Raw genomic sequence first — 19,488 nt, forward strand, 5'->3', positions numbered from 1 at the left:
AAATAAACTTGAAGGCTCAAACTGGAAAGCCAGCCAGTGTTACCAGATATTCTGATTTTTTTTCTCAAGGAGCCTGAAATTCAGATATAAATATCACATCTCCCGGTTTTAAAAGGCATAATGTGGATGTTGACTTTAATTGTTCCAGATAGTAAGGCTCATTATATGGACATCTGTGTCAGCACTGGGTAGCTAATGAAGCAGAAAGTGATGTGTTTTAGAATAAAAGTTATTGTTCAGCACTTTGTAGGAGTTTAGAAGTAGCCTCTATCCCAGTGCTGATCATCTTATACTGTTATCTGACTGTCACTGTAATTTCAATCCTGATGCTGCTAAACTTTTTCTAAAAGATAAAACAAATAAACGGACAGCATTTTACTTGTCAATTTTAATAGAACAAGAAATGTGCTACAGAAATTGCTTTTAGATTTTCACAGCAGTCAGCCAAAGTGTGGGACTCTAATACACACTCACAAGACCAATGACTATGCCAACCCCACAAAATCAACTATGTGCATTTATAGTACTTTGAACTCTTTTCCATACTTTGTACAGAGCATCTTCTTTTAAATCTCCAAATTTTCCATCTCTATGTTTCATCCACTGCTCTGGTTAAGTTTACCTTTATCCCACGGGTTGTTTTGCTTTGTCCTCCACGCAGACCAGCTATGAAAATCTGGGGCCTAGGCACTCGGCTGCTGCTTTCTCGCTTGGTCTGCGTGCTGGCATCCTTCAAAGGGTACACCTGTGAAGAGTTTTCTCTTCTCATGTGACTAAGGTCAGTTTGTACAGAGTGAGTAATTTTCTGGCGCAAATTAGCCTAGATAGAAAGCAAAAATAGGGATTAATATTTCTCTAAAAAATAAATAATGTAATAATAGTCTCAAGCACTTAGTTAATATTTAACTTTTATTTTCCCAATCCACAAATAAACATTACATTTTCTCTAATGGTGAGGATGGTGATGATGATGGTGGTGATGGTGGTGATGATGATGGTGGTGATGGTGGTGATGATGATGGTGGTGATGGTGGTGGTGATGATAGTGGTGATGGTGGTGATGATGATGGTGGTGATGGTGGTGATGATGATGGTGGTGATGGTGGTGGTGATGATGATGGTGGTGATGGTGGTGATGATGATGGTGGTGATGGTGGTGGTGATGATGAGTTTGAGATGTGTGTGATATGACTGAAGGCATGTGCATTCCATGGTGTGCATGAGGAAGTCAGAAGAAAACTCCTAGTGTTAATGCTTTCTTTTGATGGTAGTTTCTAGGGCTTGAACTTATCATCTTGTATGACAACTTTCTGAATTATCCTAATGAACCAAATATCTTATTTTTCTATGAAACATTAGAACACTAAAAAATCATGGGAAAACATGTGACCTGATGAAATTGAGCCTAAAGAAAAATGCACAAGATTGAGTTACAATGATCTCAGTTATGACTTTAAATGTTCTTATGACTGCCTTAGTACTAACTTTAAAATTCATAGAACTTGGATTTTTAAAAATATGTATTTATTTATTTATTATTTATACAGTATTCTGCCTGCATGTGCCCACAACCAGAAGAGGGCACCAGATCTCATTATAGATGGTTGTGAGCTACACACACACACACACACACACACACACACACACACACACACACACACACACACACGGAATCTTTGACATAGATTCTTGCTAAGTTTCAGGCTGCCATGAACTCACCCTTTAACCTAGGCAGGTCTCAGACTTCCAAGTAGCTGAAAGAATATGTTTGTATGACCAGAGCTAGAAAAACGTATTCTTTTATTTTTAAGATTTATTCTGGTTTTTATTTATGTGTATGCAGCATCTGTGTACGTGTGTTTGAGAGCTTGCAGAGGCCAGAAGAGAGTGTCAGATCTCCTGGGGCTGGCAACTGGGGCTGCCTACGTGTATGCCTGAAACTGAACCTAGGACAGCTGCAAGAATGGTACGTGCTCTTAACCACTTAGCCATCTCTCCAGCCCAGAAAATGATTTTAAAGTTGTGAAATAATTAATAACCACCATTGTTTAGAAACCGGGTGGTGAGCTGGGCGTGGTACCGTACACCTTTTAATCTCTGCACTCGAGAGGCAGAGGCAGGTGGATCGCTGTGAGTTCGAGGTCAGCCTGGTCTACAAAGCGAGTCCAGGACAGCCAAGGCTACACAGAGAAAACCTGTCTAGAAAAACCTAAAATAAATAAATAAATAAATAATAAAATTAGAAGACAACTTTATAATATATGAAGCTGGCAACTTATAAATTATGCTAATTACTTTTACATCAGCAGAGAACTGTGTAGAACTTATTACTTTTATATAAACAGTTTAACTTACCAACACTATGGGCAACAGTACCAAGATTCCCCAACTTACAAACAGTTCAGAAAATACTGTTACAAACCAGTTTTATAGCTTTTCTTCTTAACTCCCATTCGTTCCACTCATAGGATCGCACGATAATTGGTGGCAATATGTGTGTATCTGTCTGTGTGCTGTTTTCACACTTCATAATTGGTTTTATATAACGCTTGTCAACATCTCTCATCTAAAGAAATGGAAGTTCGTAATTAGCACTTATAAAATAAACATTAAATATAAGATAAATAAAATTATTTAGCTATAACTTCTAACAGACTAGTAAAATATTTTTGGAACATGGAATGTACTTGTAAATGCCAGCCAAATGTAATTGTGTTCCTGCAGAGCCTGGCTTTATGCAAATTTTTAAAATGTCTTCCTAGTCTTCTAAATTAGGAGTGAAAGTGGAAATAGAAATTAAAACTAGAAACTAAATATTAGGTATAAACCATATCTATTTGATCTTCCTTGGGATATATTTTAACTTGAACTTGGCCTCCATACCGGGTTGCCCAAAGTTTTTTGTTTTTTATCCTTATTTGAATATGCTGGTTTTCTCCAAGGATACCTGATACTAAGTAATAGTAACTCCAGGCTAAGAGCAGTTGATTATGCTGTGCTTGGTGTTGTGAGAGACAGTTAAAAGGGAACTCGAGTCACAGTAATGTGGGTGAAAAGACAGTAACTTCCCATGGCAATGCCACCAAATATAGATTGAAACTCCTTGTGATATGGTGGGGTAGATAAAAGCATAATGAAAAGATATTTAACACTATCGTTATGCACATCTTTAGGTTACTGAAGGTCACTGAAAAACAGCTGTGGATTAAAGAAGCTCAAAGCGGGGGGGGGGGGGGACAGGTGCACAGAGAAAAACGATGTTTTAATAGAAAACTATGTGATTTACAGAGTGCACACACCTCTCCGGTTAGCTGAATCTAACCTGTCATTTTCTTTAGGCTTTTTTAATTTTTAGTGAGGTGTGTGTGTGTGTGTGTGTGTGTGTGTGTGTGTGTGTGTGCAGTGATGGCGGAGGCCAGAAGAGAACAGTGGGTCTCTTGAAGCTGGAGCTACATGCGATGCTGAGCCGCCGGATATGGGTGCTGAGAACCAGCACTCTGAACTGCCAAGCACTCTCCAGCTCCTTACAGATGCCTTTTAAATCTTACAGACTCAAATGCTTATCTGTAAGAAAGAAAAGGACACTTTGAAATGTCATGTGAAGGCTCAAGTGAAAAATAGATACAAATAATAAACTGTTTGGAATTAAAAGTAAAAATTGGGGGCTGGGGAGATGGCTCAGAGGTTAAGAGCACTAGCTACTCTTCCAGAGGTCCTGAGTTCAATTCCCAGCACCCACATGATGGCTCACAACCATCTAGAATGAGATCTGGTGCCCTCTTCTGGCGAGAAGGGAACAGGTAGGTAAAAACACTATACATAATAAATAAATCATTTTTTAAAGTAAAAATTGTCCTACATAAGTCAACTCAAGTTTAAGCTAAAAAAAAAAAAAAAAAAGATGCTAGAACGAATTACAAAATGACTTAGAATGCAACTGTTAAGGGAAATGACTGTGTTTAAAGGCATATGGCCTGTCACTGCATCAGTGTGGCTGACACATTTCTAAAGCACAAAAGTTAATGAGATAAGATGTTATGAAGGAATCTGGGAAACAAGTAGAATAAAATGAAGGCCATGAAGGGAGGTGACAAAGACTGCAGCCTGAAATGGGAAAAGAGAACAAATGTGAAACAGGGCCGACAAATCCAATCATTGATTCTCGAAGAAAAGACCGAGAAAACAGTCTAATGGAAGTAAAAATAAATAATAAATATAATAAAATAAGACAAGACCCTGGTAAGATGAATCAAAATAAAGAGAGAAAGACTATAAAGTAAGTAATACATGGAATTTAAAAAGCAGTATAATAGAAAGGGAGGGCAAGAGGATTGTGGGCTCAACGCAAACACAGGTGACATGAGACCCAGTCTCAAAACAAAAACGCACAAAGGGCAACAGAAAAGGTTGCACATGGAGGCACACACCTTTAATCTCAGCCCTTGGGAGGCAGAGGCAGCAGGCCAGGCTGATCTCTGTGAGTTCAAGGCCAGCCTGCTTTACATAGCAAGTTCCAGACCAGCTAGGGCTACCAAGTGAGACCCTGTCTCAGAAAACCAAAACCAAGTAAACGGGGTTAGGGGCAATAGTTCATGTGGAGATTAAACCACTTACGGAAGACTATCATGAAAACTTCATGAGAATAATTTTAATAAACTCCTAAATAAAGCTCATTAAACCTGATAAATGAATAAGTAGGATACTATATCCAAAACACATTTTATAAAATTAGTTATAGGAATACATTAAATATAAGAAAACCAAGCAAGTCGGCTTAATCTCAAGGTAAAGTTGTTTTAATTAATTAATATATGGTAATTTACAACAAACAGCTGACTATAGAACAAAAGCTAGATCATCTCTCAACAGGTACAGAAGCAATTTGATATCATCTCAGCAAATGACATAATGGGGAGGGGGATTTTAGCGTGATAAAAATGCATGGGTGAGGGGAATCCTGTAACAGACCATATAAGGAAATGAAAAGGTCCCGGAAGAGAACGACATCTATTCTTATCACCTCTACTCAGCCCTGTACTAACGTTGCTTGTCAGTGTAGTAAAAAAAAAAAAACTGAGGATGTGTGAGAGAGATACAGGCTCACACAACACGGCCCCTGGCATGACTCCCCAGCTGGGGAGAGACTGGGCCCATCACCTGCCTTGGGTTTGTTTCCAGTCCGGTTATTACCACCACTAAACAAGGTAGAACACTTTATTAAGTCTTCATTTTAAAACTAAGTGAAGAAGATCTGTTGAACTGACATCAAGCCAGGACAATGCATTTGCCAAATGTCCCCAAAAAACAGGAGTTCTGGCAGAGAGCTACCTTCACACCCCAACAGGAATCTCCTCAACCAGATGTAATGCTCTTCACGTTCATCTTCTGCAAAGAGGTCCAATTAGTAACATATAAAAACCTGCTCTTTGCCCAGTAGGGAAAAAGGCATTAGCAGGCTGGTATCTTACGGTCTGTGTATTTTGGAGTCAAAGCTGTAAGGGCACGACATGGCTACGAATAAAGGCTGTGCACTCTGCTTCCTGACTAAGCTGAGTCCTTTGCTGGTCTGCATTTCGGTGACGTCCATGATCTCCCGGACCCCAGACTTTCCCGGGGGAAGGAACAAGTAGGGCTAATTAATAAAAATGAAGACAATCCAAAAAGAGAATATGCATAGGTGACTGTGATGGCTGGATGTTGTGAGCTTAGAACAGGCGACCATCACCTGGGAGAGGAGTCTTGCTGAGTGAGGACTTCTCTGGGTCAGGCTGTCCTGTGAGCGCAGCTATGGAGAATTATCTTGACTGAGTTAACTGAAGTGGGAAGACCCAACCCTCCACTTTGGGTGGCACCACTCCCTACGAGAGAGACCCTGAACTGTGTGAGAGTGGAGAGCGTGAGCGGAGTGTTAGCAGGCATGAACGCAAGTTACTGGAAGGAAAGTGCCCTTCCCACCGAGCCTTCCTGTCTGATCAGCTGAGCAGCGTTTGAATGATTCTGGAGAATTTGGAATATTACAGGTTCAGAGCCAATTATCTTGAGACATCATTATCCCTCTTGATACCCACTAATTGCCCTTGTCTGCATGTGATACGGCATCTTTGCGACAGTTAATCAGGGGAAGTTGTTGGGATATACAAGCAAACACCTCTCATGCACCACAATCTAAATGCTATCAGACAGCCTCCCACTTTGCTTTAATCCATCACTTGGCTTCTCCCTATGTGTTTGAAAAGCACTTGTCTTACGAAGTTCTTTGCTCTATAAAACTATTAAAACCTTCCTCAGACCATGGCCACTCATATTTGGCTTCAGGATAAACTATGTTTTATTCCCTTTGAGGTAAGAGCTCTGTTTTGTGTCAGCATCTAGAGTGCCAGGATTTAGTGTTCGGGAACAATCTGCTTTTCACTAGAAGAGTCACTCGGGTTGATTCTGGGGAGTTCTTTCCCGGCCTTCTTGGCTCTTTTCGTGGTTTACTTGAGGGCTTGCTTGTTTATTCGGAGCTGGCCAGGTAAGGACCCTATTTGGTACATAAATGCCACTTCTGTTTCTGATTTGCGTTCAAGGTGTTTGGTTTAAGGGCTCTATTGTGTTTGCTTGCTGTGAAGACATCTTGGTTTCAGACATTGTTCTTGTCCTTTCAGATCTCTAAAGGCATTTTGGCTTGTTAAGCTTCTGAGCAGCTGCTCCCTTCCATAGCTAACCTAAAGGAGAAAGGAAAGTTTGCAGGGGGTGGGGGGAGAAGGACACAAGTAGATATGTGGTAATCCACTGGTTTTATGTGTGATCAGCATTTAACTCAACTTTCAAGTGTAAAAGGTGAGAAAATGTAACTATAGATAAGTTGACTTTATGTCTCCCTTTATGGGGAATATTTATTGTCTCTAAATAATTTTGCTTTGTTCATTTAACTAAAAGTCCAAGGCAATAAAATCTTTAAACATCACAAATAGGCAGCTTGCTTGAATTGGAATATAAAATCATCTAAAAAATAAACAATAAAATTATTAATTTACAACAATAAACACTTCAAAACTATATATGAGTTAAGAGGAGCAATTAATTTTTTTTGAGGAATTAATTTTTTAACTTTAAAGTTTTAGAAGTTAAACCAAAACTAAAGACGAATTCCAAGGACAACTGCTTTCCCATCCCTTCTCTGATTTTGTATTTTACTTCTTTATTTCCTAACAGAGCAAATCTATGTCAAAGAAAGAGATTGCTGTAGCCTATTTTAAGGTAACATGCAGAGAGAAAAGACATTCCCTGTGTAGTAAAACTTCTCATTTGTAAAAGCTACTTCCATGCTTGGATACCTAATTTTCTCCTTAAGCAGCATTCTTTTAACCCCTCTGCCTAGGCCTCCATTAAAGTGTCTTTATTATACCAATTAGCCCAAACATTCTTCTTAGCATCTCTACTGGCTTTTGTCAACTTGACACAAGGCAGAGTCATCTAGGAAGAGGAAACCCCAACTCAGCAAATGCCACCATCAGATTGGCCTGGAGGCAAGTCAATGGGACATTTTCCTGTAATGATTGATGTGGGTGGTGCCAGCCCTGGTCATAAGTTGTATGAGAGAGCAAGCTAAGCGAGCCTGGGATAGCAAGCCAGTAAGCAGCATTCCTCCACGACACGATTTCAGTTCCTGTCCCAGCTTCTCTGACCATGGGAATATGAGAAATAAACTCTTACCTCCCCAAGAAGGTCAGTGTTTCATCACAGCAATAGAAGCCACGAATGCTAACTTGGCCTGAGTTGAGGAACTCCACTGGTGACTAAAGATCGTGGAGTTCTGTTTCTGCTCCCTTGCCCCGTACAGTCCTGGAGGCTCACACTGAGGCCCATCAGAGGCACTGTTTGTGTGTGTCGCCCATCTGTCACTTGGCTAGGCACAGCTTGCATGTTACCTTGGGTCCTTTCGCTTCTGTTTGTATGGCCAGAACTTAACTATTCCATCAGCTCTCTAGACTCATCTATACCCCCTTCCTGGGCCACAGGAAACAGGACACAACTTTGCTTGAAGTGAGCATCATCAAGGGGCTGATAGCCTAGACATTTTAAGCCATGCTCTCTTGCCTCCAAGAGGGTACCCCCAAAACACAAGGAGTAAACCGATTTATCCAAGGAAGCACATTCTGGATCGGGGCAGCACACGATGAATCATTGCTTCTGTCCTTTCTCTAAGCCTGGAGTCTTAAACATGAATTCTAATAGCTCAGCGGATCAGTGGAGGGAGCTCAGCCAGCCTTCACCTGTGTGATGTTCTGAGGAAGACATTGGTTTCCATAACTTTTAAGGTCATGATCAATTGATTTAAACTCTCTATGTCCTCACTTGATGAGAAGTTACAAACAACAGCTGTTGTGTATCTCTTTCTTTAAGCGCTATGCTAGACAGAAGCACGCCTGATCCATGGGTCTCTAGGTGATAACCTAGAGAGAAAACCAGCCACCTGAGTGTACATGATGACACAATTCTGGGTAAAGGGCTGTGTGGGGCAGGCAGGTATCACCTAATCCAAGGTACAGGACAGATGTGCACTGCCAAATCCAGACAGGAAACCATATCCCAGACTGGTGCTGGGCCAGTTTAATGATGCCTGGCCCAAGAAACTGCAGTTCTTCCTGTTTTTCCTTCGGCACATAAGCAAACATTAGAAACACAATTTAGCTTCACTATAAATTAAAAAATAAAAGCTTTGGTCTAAAGTAACGTTTCAAAAGACATTTTTTTTTCAGCTGGACATCATGGTGTACGCTTTTAATCCCAGCACTCAGTAGGCGGACAGGTGGATCTCTATGAATTTGAGGCCATTCTGGTCTACATAATGAGACCGTCTGAGAGGGCAGCGGGGGTGGGAGGGGGAGATTGGGAGATTGATTTTTCTTCTTTGTTTGTGTGTTTATGAGAAGGTCTTGCTTGCCATAAGCAGGCTGGCCTCAAAGAGACCTACCTGCCTCTGCCTCCCAAGTGCTGGGATTAAAGATATGCACCACCATTCATGGCAAAGACGGGTTGTTGGTTTTGTTTGTTTGTTTGGTTTGTTTTGTTTTTTCATCAGAAAGACATATTCACTATGTTATTTACCAAGCTTTAAAAGTCTACAGGTAACACTTGACTTTTTGATCTCTAAAGCTGCTAAAGCTTTCTTATATGTTAAGGGAGGGTGTAAGCCTCCTTTTTTACTAGGTGCACCTGCACTTCATATAAATGTGTTGTCATGGGTGTCGAAGTAATGTTTTCATGCGTTGTGTCCAAAAAGATATGTAGCAATACAATAAAACTGTGGTCAGTTCAATTATTTTTCTATTCATTTTTACTGTGTTAAAATATTTTTATTTTTGGCATGCCCTATTAAAATGCACATGTAGGGATTTATAAGTATATTTTGGTGATATATTAAAAATTCTGATATATGTGCTGCCTTATAAACCTAGAAATGCCCCAGGGGTGATGCCTTTGCGCACTAGTCTCCGAGTGGTGGTGCTGTTCGGGGCCATAGGTCATGGGAACCTTTGGCAGGTGCAGCCTTGTTGGAAGAGGCGAGTTACCAGTGGCAGGCTTCAGGAGCTTACAACCTCACCACACCCTGTGCATGCTCTCTGCTTCCTGTGTGCCGACATCCGGCACCAGGCAGATCCCTGCTCCTACTGCTTGCAGCCATGCCTCTTCTGACTCTAGTGCCCTGGAGGAGGGAGCCAAGCTGGCTCCTCCCTTACAAGCTGCTTTTGGCTATGGGGGTTTATCACTGTAACAGAGGAGCGACTTCTAGTGTGGGCACACCGAACACTGTAAAACATATTAAAGCAGTGCCTCTGGGTCAGTTTCCTTCATAGAACCTTAAAATACTATTTGCTTATATAAATAGCATTCATTGGATAAGAGGAAGGTTTCATTAACTGTAAAAGGTTAATGTCATACAAATTTTTGCTATTTTGATAAAGATTTCCTTCTAAAACAAGTTCTAAATAAAATATGTATTATTTAAATTTTTATATAACTTATATAATAGTTATGGGTAACATAAAAATCAATACTTCCTTTTCCAAAAATAATTTTTTTTTTTTTGCGTGTGTGTGACTGTAGGTCACAGATATGGAAGTGCCTGTCTCAAGCAAAACAAAACAAAACAAAAGGCAGCATCTACTATTTTTATTTATATTTATTTTAGGTGTTTCTTAAAATGCTTGTTTTATTTTTAATTATGTGTGTATCTATGCATATGTGCACAGGTGCCTTCAGTGGCCAAAAGAGGGTGTTGACGGCCTTGGAGCTGGAGTGACAGGTGGTTGTAAGCTGCTTGCCATGAGCTGGGAATGAAACTTTGGTCCTCTGTGCTCTTAACTGGTTAGCCATCTCCCCAGTCCCCATTTTCATATGGAACCATTGGCATACAAAGTAGAATTTGGCTATGCTTACAAGGTTCTGATTTCTAACAAATCTGACCTCCATCGCTGTTATGAATATTTATTGCATGAAAAAAAGACAATCTTGTTAAAAGAAAATTTATAGGGATACCATATTACTACCGGATTTCTATAATGTGCTTTTGCAAGTTCCCTTTCCCAGGTAAATCCACTGTAATAATAAAACATAAAACAGATTAAGTTAGTATAGCACAGATAAGAGGTAAGATCATTTAGACAGAAACCCCATTTTTTTCCCTTAAGAATTAGAGCTAGCCACTCCACGAGATATTACAAGATTGAGCTGGAACAGGGGATCCGTGGTAACATGAATCTGTATTCCTGGGCCATGGTCACTCACATTAACCACCTCACCCTCTGAGGCGAGGTGTGTGGTTTTGCATGAGAACACAGTCCTTCTCAGACCTTTACTGTGGGTGTGACGTGCCAAGCAGCTTTAAGTTCCGGAAGCCCTGACATCTGTTTCTATAGTGACAGATTGTAACCGCGGCCCCGTGAGCTGAAATAATTCTGCTCTCCTCCTGTTGATTCTGTGAAGGCACTTTCTGTACAGCCAGAGAAACAAAACTAAGAGCATGGGAGGTACTTTCTATAGATGCCAAGGACTGTGCTTTCCATGACCAATACTTTGTAGTTCTAGAAATGCCTGGACCCCATTTTGACTTGTATGCAGTATCAAGGAGCTAGGCATCTTTCATGAACACTTTCTTGTGTGTAAGTATTCTCTGCCACCGCTATGTGAAACTGGAATACTTGTAGACAATCTCCTATTAATACTTTAAAACGTGTGTGAAGTTGTCATGCACAATATGGTGTTTCTCCAGGTGGCATCCAATTTTTCCTGCAAGTTTTTTTCTTCTCATTAGGTGCTACCCTCAGCCTAACTACTTAGGGAATTACATTGCTGCCAACATTTTATGTCTAGTTAAATCCATTTTGGGAACTGTATTTTTATTGATGTTACTGAAACCAATTTCTATCTCATACATACACTTTTTGCAAAAGCAATCAGATTTCCCCCAAGAATTGAATCCTCTTTTTAAAAAAATGTTATTTCATCATATATCGTCACAGTGATGGGAAAGAAATCTAAAGCCTGGACATGCAGTTACTCGACACACCCACCTTGAACAAAGGCAACAAACCTATAAGGAAAACCAGTTCCTGGTGGACTAGCTTATATAAGCCATATGGGACGATTATGATTGCTGAGGGCCTCATGGATATCATAGAGTAGAAAAAAGTGCAAGCACAGGCATTAAAGAGGAAGCTGGGAATGAGAGGGGCAGGGTTTGAGGCCCAGGCAGAACTGTGTTCATGGCTGAGTTCACACATTGATTTAGTAGACACCTCAAGTTTGGCGTGGGGCTTCATGGGCCTCACTGAGCCCCGAGGCTGGGCATTCTCTTTATAAAATAGGAGATATTCCGAAAGATCTGAATTATTTAAATTGGGTTCAAGGGTGTCAAGCCCTGAGGAGGAAATGAAAAAAAGAGAAAGGGGTTTGGGTTGCTTGTTCACGGGCATGTTGCAAGACATTTGTCAAGGTGAAAAAGTGGTCAAAAGTGGGAAAAAAATTATTACATCACACCCATAGTTTGTTATAGCAATGAAAGAAACCACACTGTAGTAAAGACTCTTTGCCTAGCCCAGGGCCCTTTCGGCAGCTTGTCACGATGAAAGGCCAGTCTCAGAAGCCGATACAGGAAGATGTCTGGGCCAGACAATTCAAGCTTGCATTCCAAGGCCACTGAGTGTGGAGAGATAGAGAGGGACCCCAGTCAACAGCCGCACCCAGGACGTGAAGGCTGGATGCCCCAGGGAAAGTGACTCAATTAGAGAGGCTGGATAAGGACATTTGCTGCCCCGAGGCCAGCGTTCCCAGCATTGCTCTTTTGACAAAACAGTTTACAGAAATGATGGGATCCTTTTGTCCTATACTCTATGCTACTGTCTTGTTGTTATTGCTTTTAGCATCCCTCTTTTAGCTGCTCAAGATCAAATGGGACTTATTTAGTGTGGACAGGAACGGGTCTTCAGAGGCTCCGATCACTAAAGGTTCCCTCATGCAGTGCTAACCTTTCATTAGCACGAAGGTGGAAACACATCTGGAAGAAAAGTAAAAATAGCACTCAAGCTGCCAAGAAACACACCGGACATTGGTGGAAAAGGCACTCCCAGAAGCTATAGGGTTATTGAATGAAATTCCAGTGCCAGGAATGAGCAATTTCCCTCTGAAGTTGATGCCCAGGAAGAGCATCCCAAGGCTTGATAAACATAAAGGCTACTGCCATTGCTATTGGTTGTATGCCAAACTAGATGGCAAGATCTTATTTCCAAAATCACCATAACACTTTGACTGCCAGGCATGGGGAAATCAGGCCAGGCCCAAACTGGGTGCTCCCTCCCTATTGGTTGGCTGTTGAAGAGCCAGAAGGCACAATGGAGGCTGCTGAGGAGAACTGTCACCGTCCTGTTCAGTAGTGAAGCTTCCTCGCTACACTATCAAATGCCAAGCATAATGTACCTGCTGTGCAAGTGGCACAGGGTTGTAGTTACAGTATGGGCCTTCTGACTGGCTTTAAGACGCACTCCATCAGAAGGAAGTCGCATCCAGTGATGTAAGCCAGAGCTAAAGCTCGCAGCTGGGGAAGAAGCAACTGCTTCTGTTTTCTTCAATTGATATGATATGCCTGCCAAACTATCTTCTGTCCACTCATGTTTCAGCCTGTCGTGGAAGGAAAGGAAACCTCCCCCGCCACCCAGCGGACAGTGATCAAAGACTCATAACTGGCTAGGTCCCTAAGAATAAGTGACTGTAGTTGTGGTGCAGCAGACCAATATTCAGACAAAATACATCCCTAACAAGGCTCAGGAAACACTGGTGAGGAGGAGTGTCAGAAAGAATAAGAGCTAGCGGAAGAAGTGGAGTATTCTGCAGCTGTTTCCTGGAAGAAGCCTCAGAAGAGTCAGGACGCGCAGTAAACTATTGCTTCACAATGTTCCACCAAAGGTTCTAGCGGTAGTCACTGATGGGGAGCAGAGTGTCCATTGGAGCTCAGCTGTGCTCAAGGGATGCTGCTTTTAGTTGTCACCCATGGTGAGTGGACTGTTCAGTGACCAGCTGCCTTGAGTTAAGCCATTCTCCTATAAGTGTCTTATGCACCTGTGGGAACACCACCCAGAGGTGCACTGGCTCACCAAGCCAGAGTTAAGTCGAGTCAGCATCTGGTCTGTTGCTGATGCTCTATCTGAAGTGGAGACATTCTGCCCACACCTTCCTAGGACCATCTTCCAAGGAACTTCCACGACAGCTGAGTAGATAGATGTTTGGCTTTTTGTTTGTTTGTTTGTTTGTTTGTTTTTGCCTTGTCATTATTTCCTGAGCAATATAGGCTAGCACAATCTACATAGAAGTTATATTGTAATAGGTAGAAAATGAGGAAATAATGCCTTTCAAATAGCCTCAAATAACAAAATCTCTCGGGATAATTCTAGCCAAGAAAGTGGAACTTGTATGATAAGACTTTAAAACACTGAAGAAGGAAATTAAAGAAGATAACAGAAGATACAAAGATCATTGACCAACAGGATTAATAGAAACAATGGCCATTCTGCCAAAAGCAATCTACAGATTCAACACAAACCCCATCAAAATTCCAATACGGTGTGGAGGAATGTCTTGAGTGGATGTAACAACTGTCAATAATGCTATTTAGCCAATCAGCTGGGCAGAAGGACAGGAAGTGGAAGGCAGGACTTCCTGGACAGGGGGTAGAGCCAGAATTGACAGTTGAGAGGGAGAAAGAAGATGGTTGACAGTTGATGGGAGAGGATGAAGTGTCTGAGGATCAGATTGGCAAGGGCTTGGGATATATGTATATTATGAGGTTTACAGTAGTTTAGGTTAGTTTATGAGTAAAATAGGATCCGTTTAGATTCTGCCCGGCGTAGTGCTGCAGCCTCAAAGTATATGTCAGTCTCTGTGTCAGTTGTCGGCTCCTAAGGCCTAACGGATACAATTTATTGTAACAAAATGGTTCTTCATTGATCTTGAGAGAACAGTTTTCAGCTTCAGGATATGAAAAAAAATCCTGAATAAAAATGCTATGGAAAATATCACGATTCAAACCTTAAGTTGTATTGCAGAGATATAGTAATAGAGACAGCATGGTATTGGTACAAAAACAAACACGTTGATCAATGAGATAGAACTGAAGACCCAGACATAAATCCACACTCTTGTGGACACCTGTTTTTTTTTATAAAGAATTCAGAAACACACATTGAAAAAAGGAATCATCTTCAATAAATGATCCTGGTCTAACTGTACAGCTGAATGCAGAAGAACACAAATAGATCCATATCTATCACTCGCCACAAAATTCATCTCCAAATGTATCAAAGGCCTCAGCATAAAACTAGATACACTACACTTGATAGAAGACGAAGTGGCACAGGAGACAGTTTCCTGAACAGAACACCAACACTCAGGCACTAGATCAACAATTAATAAGTGGGACCTCATGAAACCGAAAAGCTTCTGTAAGGCAAAGGACACCGTCAATAGAACAAAACCACAGTCTACCCACTGGGCAAAGATTTTTACAAACTACACATCCAATACAGGGCTAATACCACAAATGTATTTAAAAGCCTCTCTGTTGGGGTAATCCTGCTGCACACTGTGTAGAGGTTGTCTTTGTATATTCAGTTGTTGATGCTGTACTGGCAAATAGCTCAGCACTGTCCTGACTTTGATATTGTTATTCTTATGCTCAGCATCTGCATCATGTTTGTAGATGGTCTACTTCCCTCACTTTTTGATTGGCTTAGAGGGGATCTGAGGGCCAATAGCTAGGCAGAAGAGAAAAGGTGGGACATCTGGGGTTAGAGAGTGTCAGTGGGAGAAGAATCAGGTATGGAGATTCACCAGCATAACATGAGGAGGAACGGGTGCAGGACTGAATGAGAGAGAGGTGATGGGCTCATGCTGGGTCATGGCTAGAATAGTCAGGGCTGAAGAGAGATTGAATAGCAGAGTCTGCCAAGCTATAGTGTTTAAGCTTTCATGAATATGAACAAGATTCTGTGTCTTTATTCTAACTGCCAGCAGGTCCAGAAAACCCCACCATATAACCCAAAATAAACTAGTTATCAATAAAACAAATAATCCAACTTAAAAATGAGGTACGGATCCAAACAGAGAAGTCTCAAAAGAGTAAACTCACATGTTGAGAAACACTTAAAGAAATGTTAAATGCTCTTCCCCATCAGGGAAATGAAAATCAACACAACTCCGAGATTTCATCTGACAATTGTCAGAATGGCTAAGATCAATAAAACAAGTGACAGCACATGCAGGTGAGTATGTGGAGAAAGGGGAACACTCATCCATTGATGGTGGGAGTATAAACTTCTGCAGACACTATGGAAATCAGTGAGGCATTTCCTCAAGAAGACGGAAATAGAGCTACCTCAGGATACAGCTAAACCACAAAGCTTGTGAAAGGAAACTACTAATGTCTGATTTAGGCATATGCCCAAAGGACACTTCCTCCTATGACTGAGGCACTTGCTCAACCATGTTCACTGCTGCTCTGTTGATAACAGCCAAAAATTAGAAACAACCTAGATGTTCTCCAAAAGAAGAATGGATAAAGAAAATTATACATAGCTAGGTGCGGTGGCACACTTGTAATCCCACCACTCAAGGAGGCAGAGGCAGGCAGATCTCCGTGAGTTCAAGGCCAGCCTGGTCTACAAAGCAAGTCCAGGACAGCCAAAGCTACACAGAGAGACCCTGTCTGAAAAAAAGAAAAAGAAAACACAGTACATTTATACAATGGAGTATTACTCAGCCATAAAAATAACATCATGAATTTTGAAGGTAAACAGATGGAACTAGAAAAAAAATCATTCTGAGTGAAGTATCCTGCACCCAGAAAGACGAACATGGTATGTATTCACTTATAAGTGAATAGTAGCTTTTAGATCAATGATCACCAAACTAAAATCTGTAAAGCCACTGAAGTTAGGTATAGATGCAGGGGGCGAGGCATTAAGAAAGGGAAATAGAATAGATAGCTATGAGTGGATGGGGGAGATGGAACAGGAGAATCCAGAACAGATGGGGAAGGAATATTGGGGGACACAGCTAAAGTTCAGGGCCATTTGAGGGGTAACATGTAAACCTAATACACTAGAAATACACATATATAAAGAGGATCTAAATGAAACTGCCAAACTGGCTATCCCTTCTCACCAAACGAAGCTTCCAGTGCTCGGGTTAGCTTTCATCTAATTAAGTTGTTGGGCAAAGGGATTCCAAGGGAATCTGCAAATAACCCAGGCTGTTGCCAAGACTACAGGCTGCTCTCCAGAAACTGACAGCAAAGCCTCACTGCTGAAGTCAATACCTACACAACTCACTGAACATGGAAAATGGCGGCTAGTGCCTACACAGAGCCTTCACCCCTTACTGACTGCTATTTGTGGTACTGTAGCTCTTTAATCTATAATGGTGGCCTGCCTGCAAGATGTGCTAGTCCAGCAGTGGCACAAAGCTTGTGGGAGTAACCAAACAATATCTGATTGGATTTAAGTCCCACCCTATGAGATGGAAACTAAACCCAACACTGCTCAGATGACCAAACACCTGAGATAGATAGACCAGGGACCTAGGGGGAAACTAAGTATCACTGTTCTCCCAAAGTAGTGGTTCTCAATCTTCCCAATGCTGTGACCCTTTAATATAGCTCCTCATCTGGTGGGGACCACCAACCATGTAATTATTTTGTTGCTACTTCATAACTGCAATTTTGCTAGTTATAAATCTATTTAGTCTAATGTAAATATATGGTATGCACAACATCTGATGTGACACCCCCCCCCAAAGGGATCATGGCCCACAGGCTGAGAACCGCAGTGCTAAAGAAACATAGCAGTAAAATTGTCTCCCAATGACGTTCTGCAGGTCATAGGTCAACATCTAGTTCAGCCCTCATCAGAGGAGCTTCCACCTGCAGTGGATTGGAACAAATACAGACACCCACAGCCACACAATTTGCCCAGGGTAAGAGAGACTTTAGAAAATCAGCTGTAAATTGTATGACTCCATCAAACTCCTCTCCCCAGGGCTCAGGAAATTCTGTGAAAGAGGAAGCAGAAAGGCTTTAAGAGTCAGAGGGGACTCACACAAGTGGTCTCAGACATTGTGGTAGTACATACAGGGCCTAACACCAGTCTGGGCCAGATGGGGTTCTAGCACAGAGAGAAGTGGACATAAGCCCCCATCCCTAACCCAGAATCTACCTCCAATCGATAACAGCTCCGAGGAAAAAATAGTTTTCTCCAAAAGTGTCTACTGGGCATACAAACCACTCTTTAAGTAGCAGTCGATGGCAAACACAAAACAAACTCAGTGGCATTTTTGGAGGTTCTTTGTCTGATAATCCTTTGTCAGGGCATTATCTTTTTTTTAAAGATTTATTTATTTATTATCATGTATACAGTGCTCTGCCTGCACACACACCTGCAGGCCAGAAGAGGGCATCACATCACATGTGGCTGCTGGGAACTGAACTCAGGACCTCTGGAGGAGCAGTGAGTGCCATTAACCTCTGAGCCATCTCTCCAGCCCTATCTTTTATTGTATACATCTTTTGCATAAATATTATGGCTTCCATCTTTGTGTTTTTATGGAACGTCTGGGTATGTGGACGTGTTTCTGCTTTAAAGGAGAATAGAACAGGTGGAGGGATGGTTCAGTGTATAAAGAATGCCATCTACTTCAGGACGGAGATATGCCCCTTAGAGGTTAATACAGTGGGGCTGGCAGGACCTGGCTAGGGGACCACCCTCACAAAGGAGCATTCACCTTCAGATAATGAGTTTTCTTTCCCAGAATTCCTGCCCCCAGTGCAGTCCCCATGAGCACCATGCAGTTCAGCTGTGCCTGCCTACCTTTCCTCAGGCAAGTGAAACTTTTTTTTCTTTCCTTCCTTCCTTCTTTCCTTTATTCTTTATTTCTTCCCTTTCTTTTTTCTTTCTCTATGTTTTCTTTCCTCCTCTATTTTCTTTCTTTTTCTCTTTCTTTTCCTTCCTTCTTCCTTTTTTTTTTTTTTTTTTTTTTTTTTTTTTTTTTCTTTCTTTCTTTCTGATGCTGGCCTGAACTTAAGTATGGTTTTAAACACTCAAACATTTTGGACTTCCTTGCCTTTTCTCAAAAGACAAACAGACAGACAGACAGACACACACACACACACACACACACACACAGAGAGAGAGAGAGAGAGAGAGAGAGAGAGAGAGAGAGAGAGAGAGAGAGAGAGGAGAGAGACTTACAGGACTAACTTCCAGGCCTCTCTTTTATTCCTTTAGGCAGTTGTGAGGTTTATAGTTTCCCTGCCCTGATTTTACCTTGTAAGCTCAAATAAACCGCCCTGAATTTCCATTTCACTTTTCTTTCCTTGTAAAAATGTATACACCTCTCTTCCTCTCTTGTGCTCTCTTCCTCTTCTCCTCTCTTGCTCTCTCATTCTCTGTCTCTTTCTTTCTTTCTGGGGCACCCCTCCCCCTTTCCTGTTCTCCCACTCTTCTACAATATATTTCTCTATGTCAAAAAAATATATACCCTCACTTATTGCATGTGTGCACTTATGTGAATTCCATGGTGCACCCATGGAGGCCTGAGGACAGCTTGCAGGAGTCAGTTCACTTTTCCCTTCTGTACATCCCAGGGATTGAACTCGGGTTCTCAGGCTTGGTGGCAAGTGCCTTTACCTGTGAGCCGTCTCACCAACCAAAAGAATGTTGGTTGGTTTTGCCCAAATGTACATATATGAATGTATACTTGGTGGCTGCAGAAGCCAGGAAGGAGTACTAGATCCCCCAGAACTTGAGTTCTATGTGGTTGTGAGGGTCATGTGAGTGCTGGGAACAAAACCCAAGTCCTCTGAAAGAGCAGGCAGTGCACTTAACCACTGACCCATCTTCCCAGCCTCTTGCATCCATTTTAATTCACATATATATATATGTGTGTGTGTACATTGTG

At 41.6% G+C, this 19,488-nt stretch overlaps 1 protein-coding gene across 1 annotated transcript in view; it reads right to left on the reverse strand.

Moving 5' to 3' along the window:
- Window positions 1-375: 375 nt before the first annotated feature.
- The window catches only part of Cfap206 (cilia and flagella associated protein 206), a 37,954-nt gene continuing 18,841 nt past the window's right edge, over window positions 376-19,488 (reverse strand). The window contains exons 11-12 of the mRNA XM_051161493.1: window positions 2,423-2,566; window positions 376-820 (exon numbers count right to left, since the gene is read on the reverse strand). Of these exons, the coding sequence (XP_051017450.1) occupies window positions 590-820; window positions 2,423-2,566 (375 nt within the window). The 3' untranslated portion in view covers window positions 376-589. The remainder of the gene's footprint in view (window positions 821-2,422; window positions 2,567-19,488) is intronic.

Source organism: Acomys russatus, chromosome 2 (genome assembly GCF_903995435.1).
Source record: "Acomys russatus chromosome 2, mAcoRus1.1, whole genome shotgun sequence".
NCBI classification, from domain to species: domain Eukaryota; kingdom Metazoa; phylum Chordata; class Mammalia; order Rodentia; family Muridae; genus Acomys; species Acomys russatus.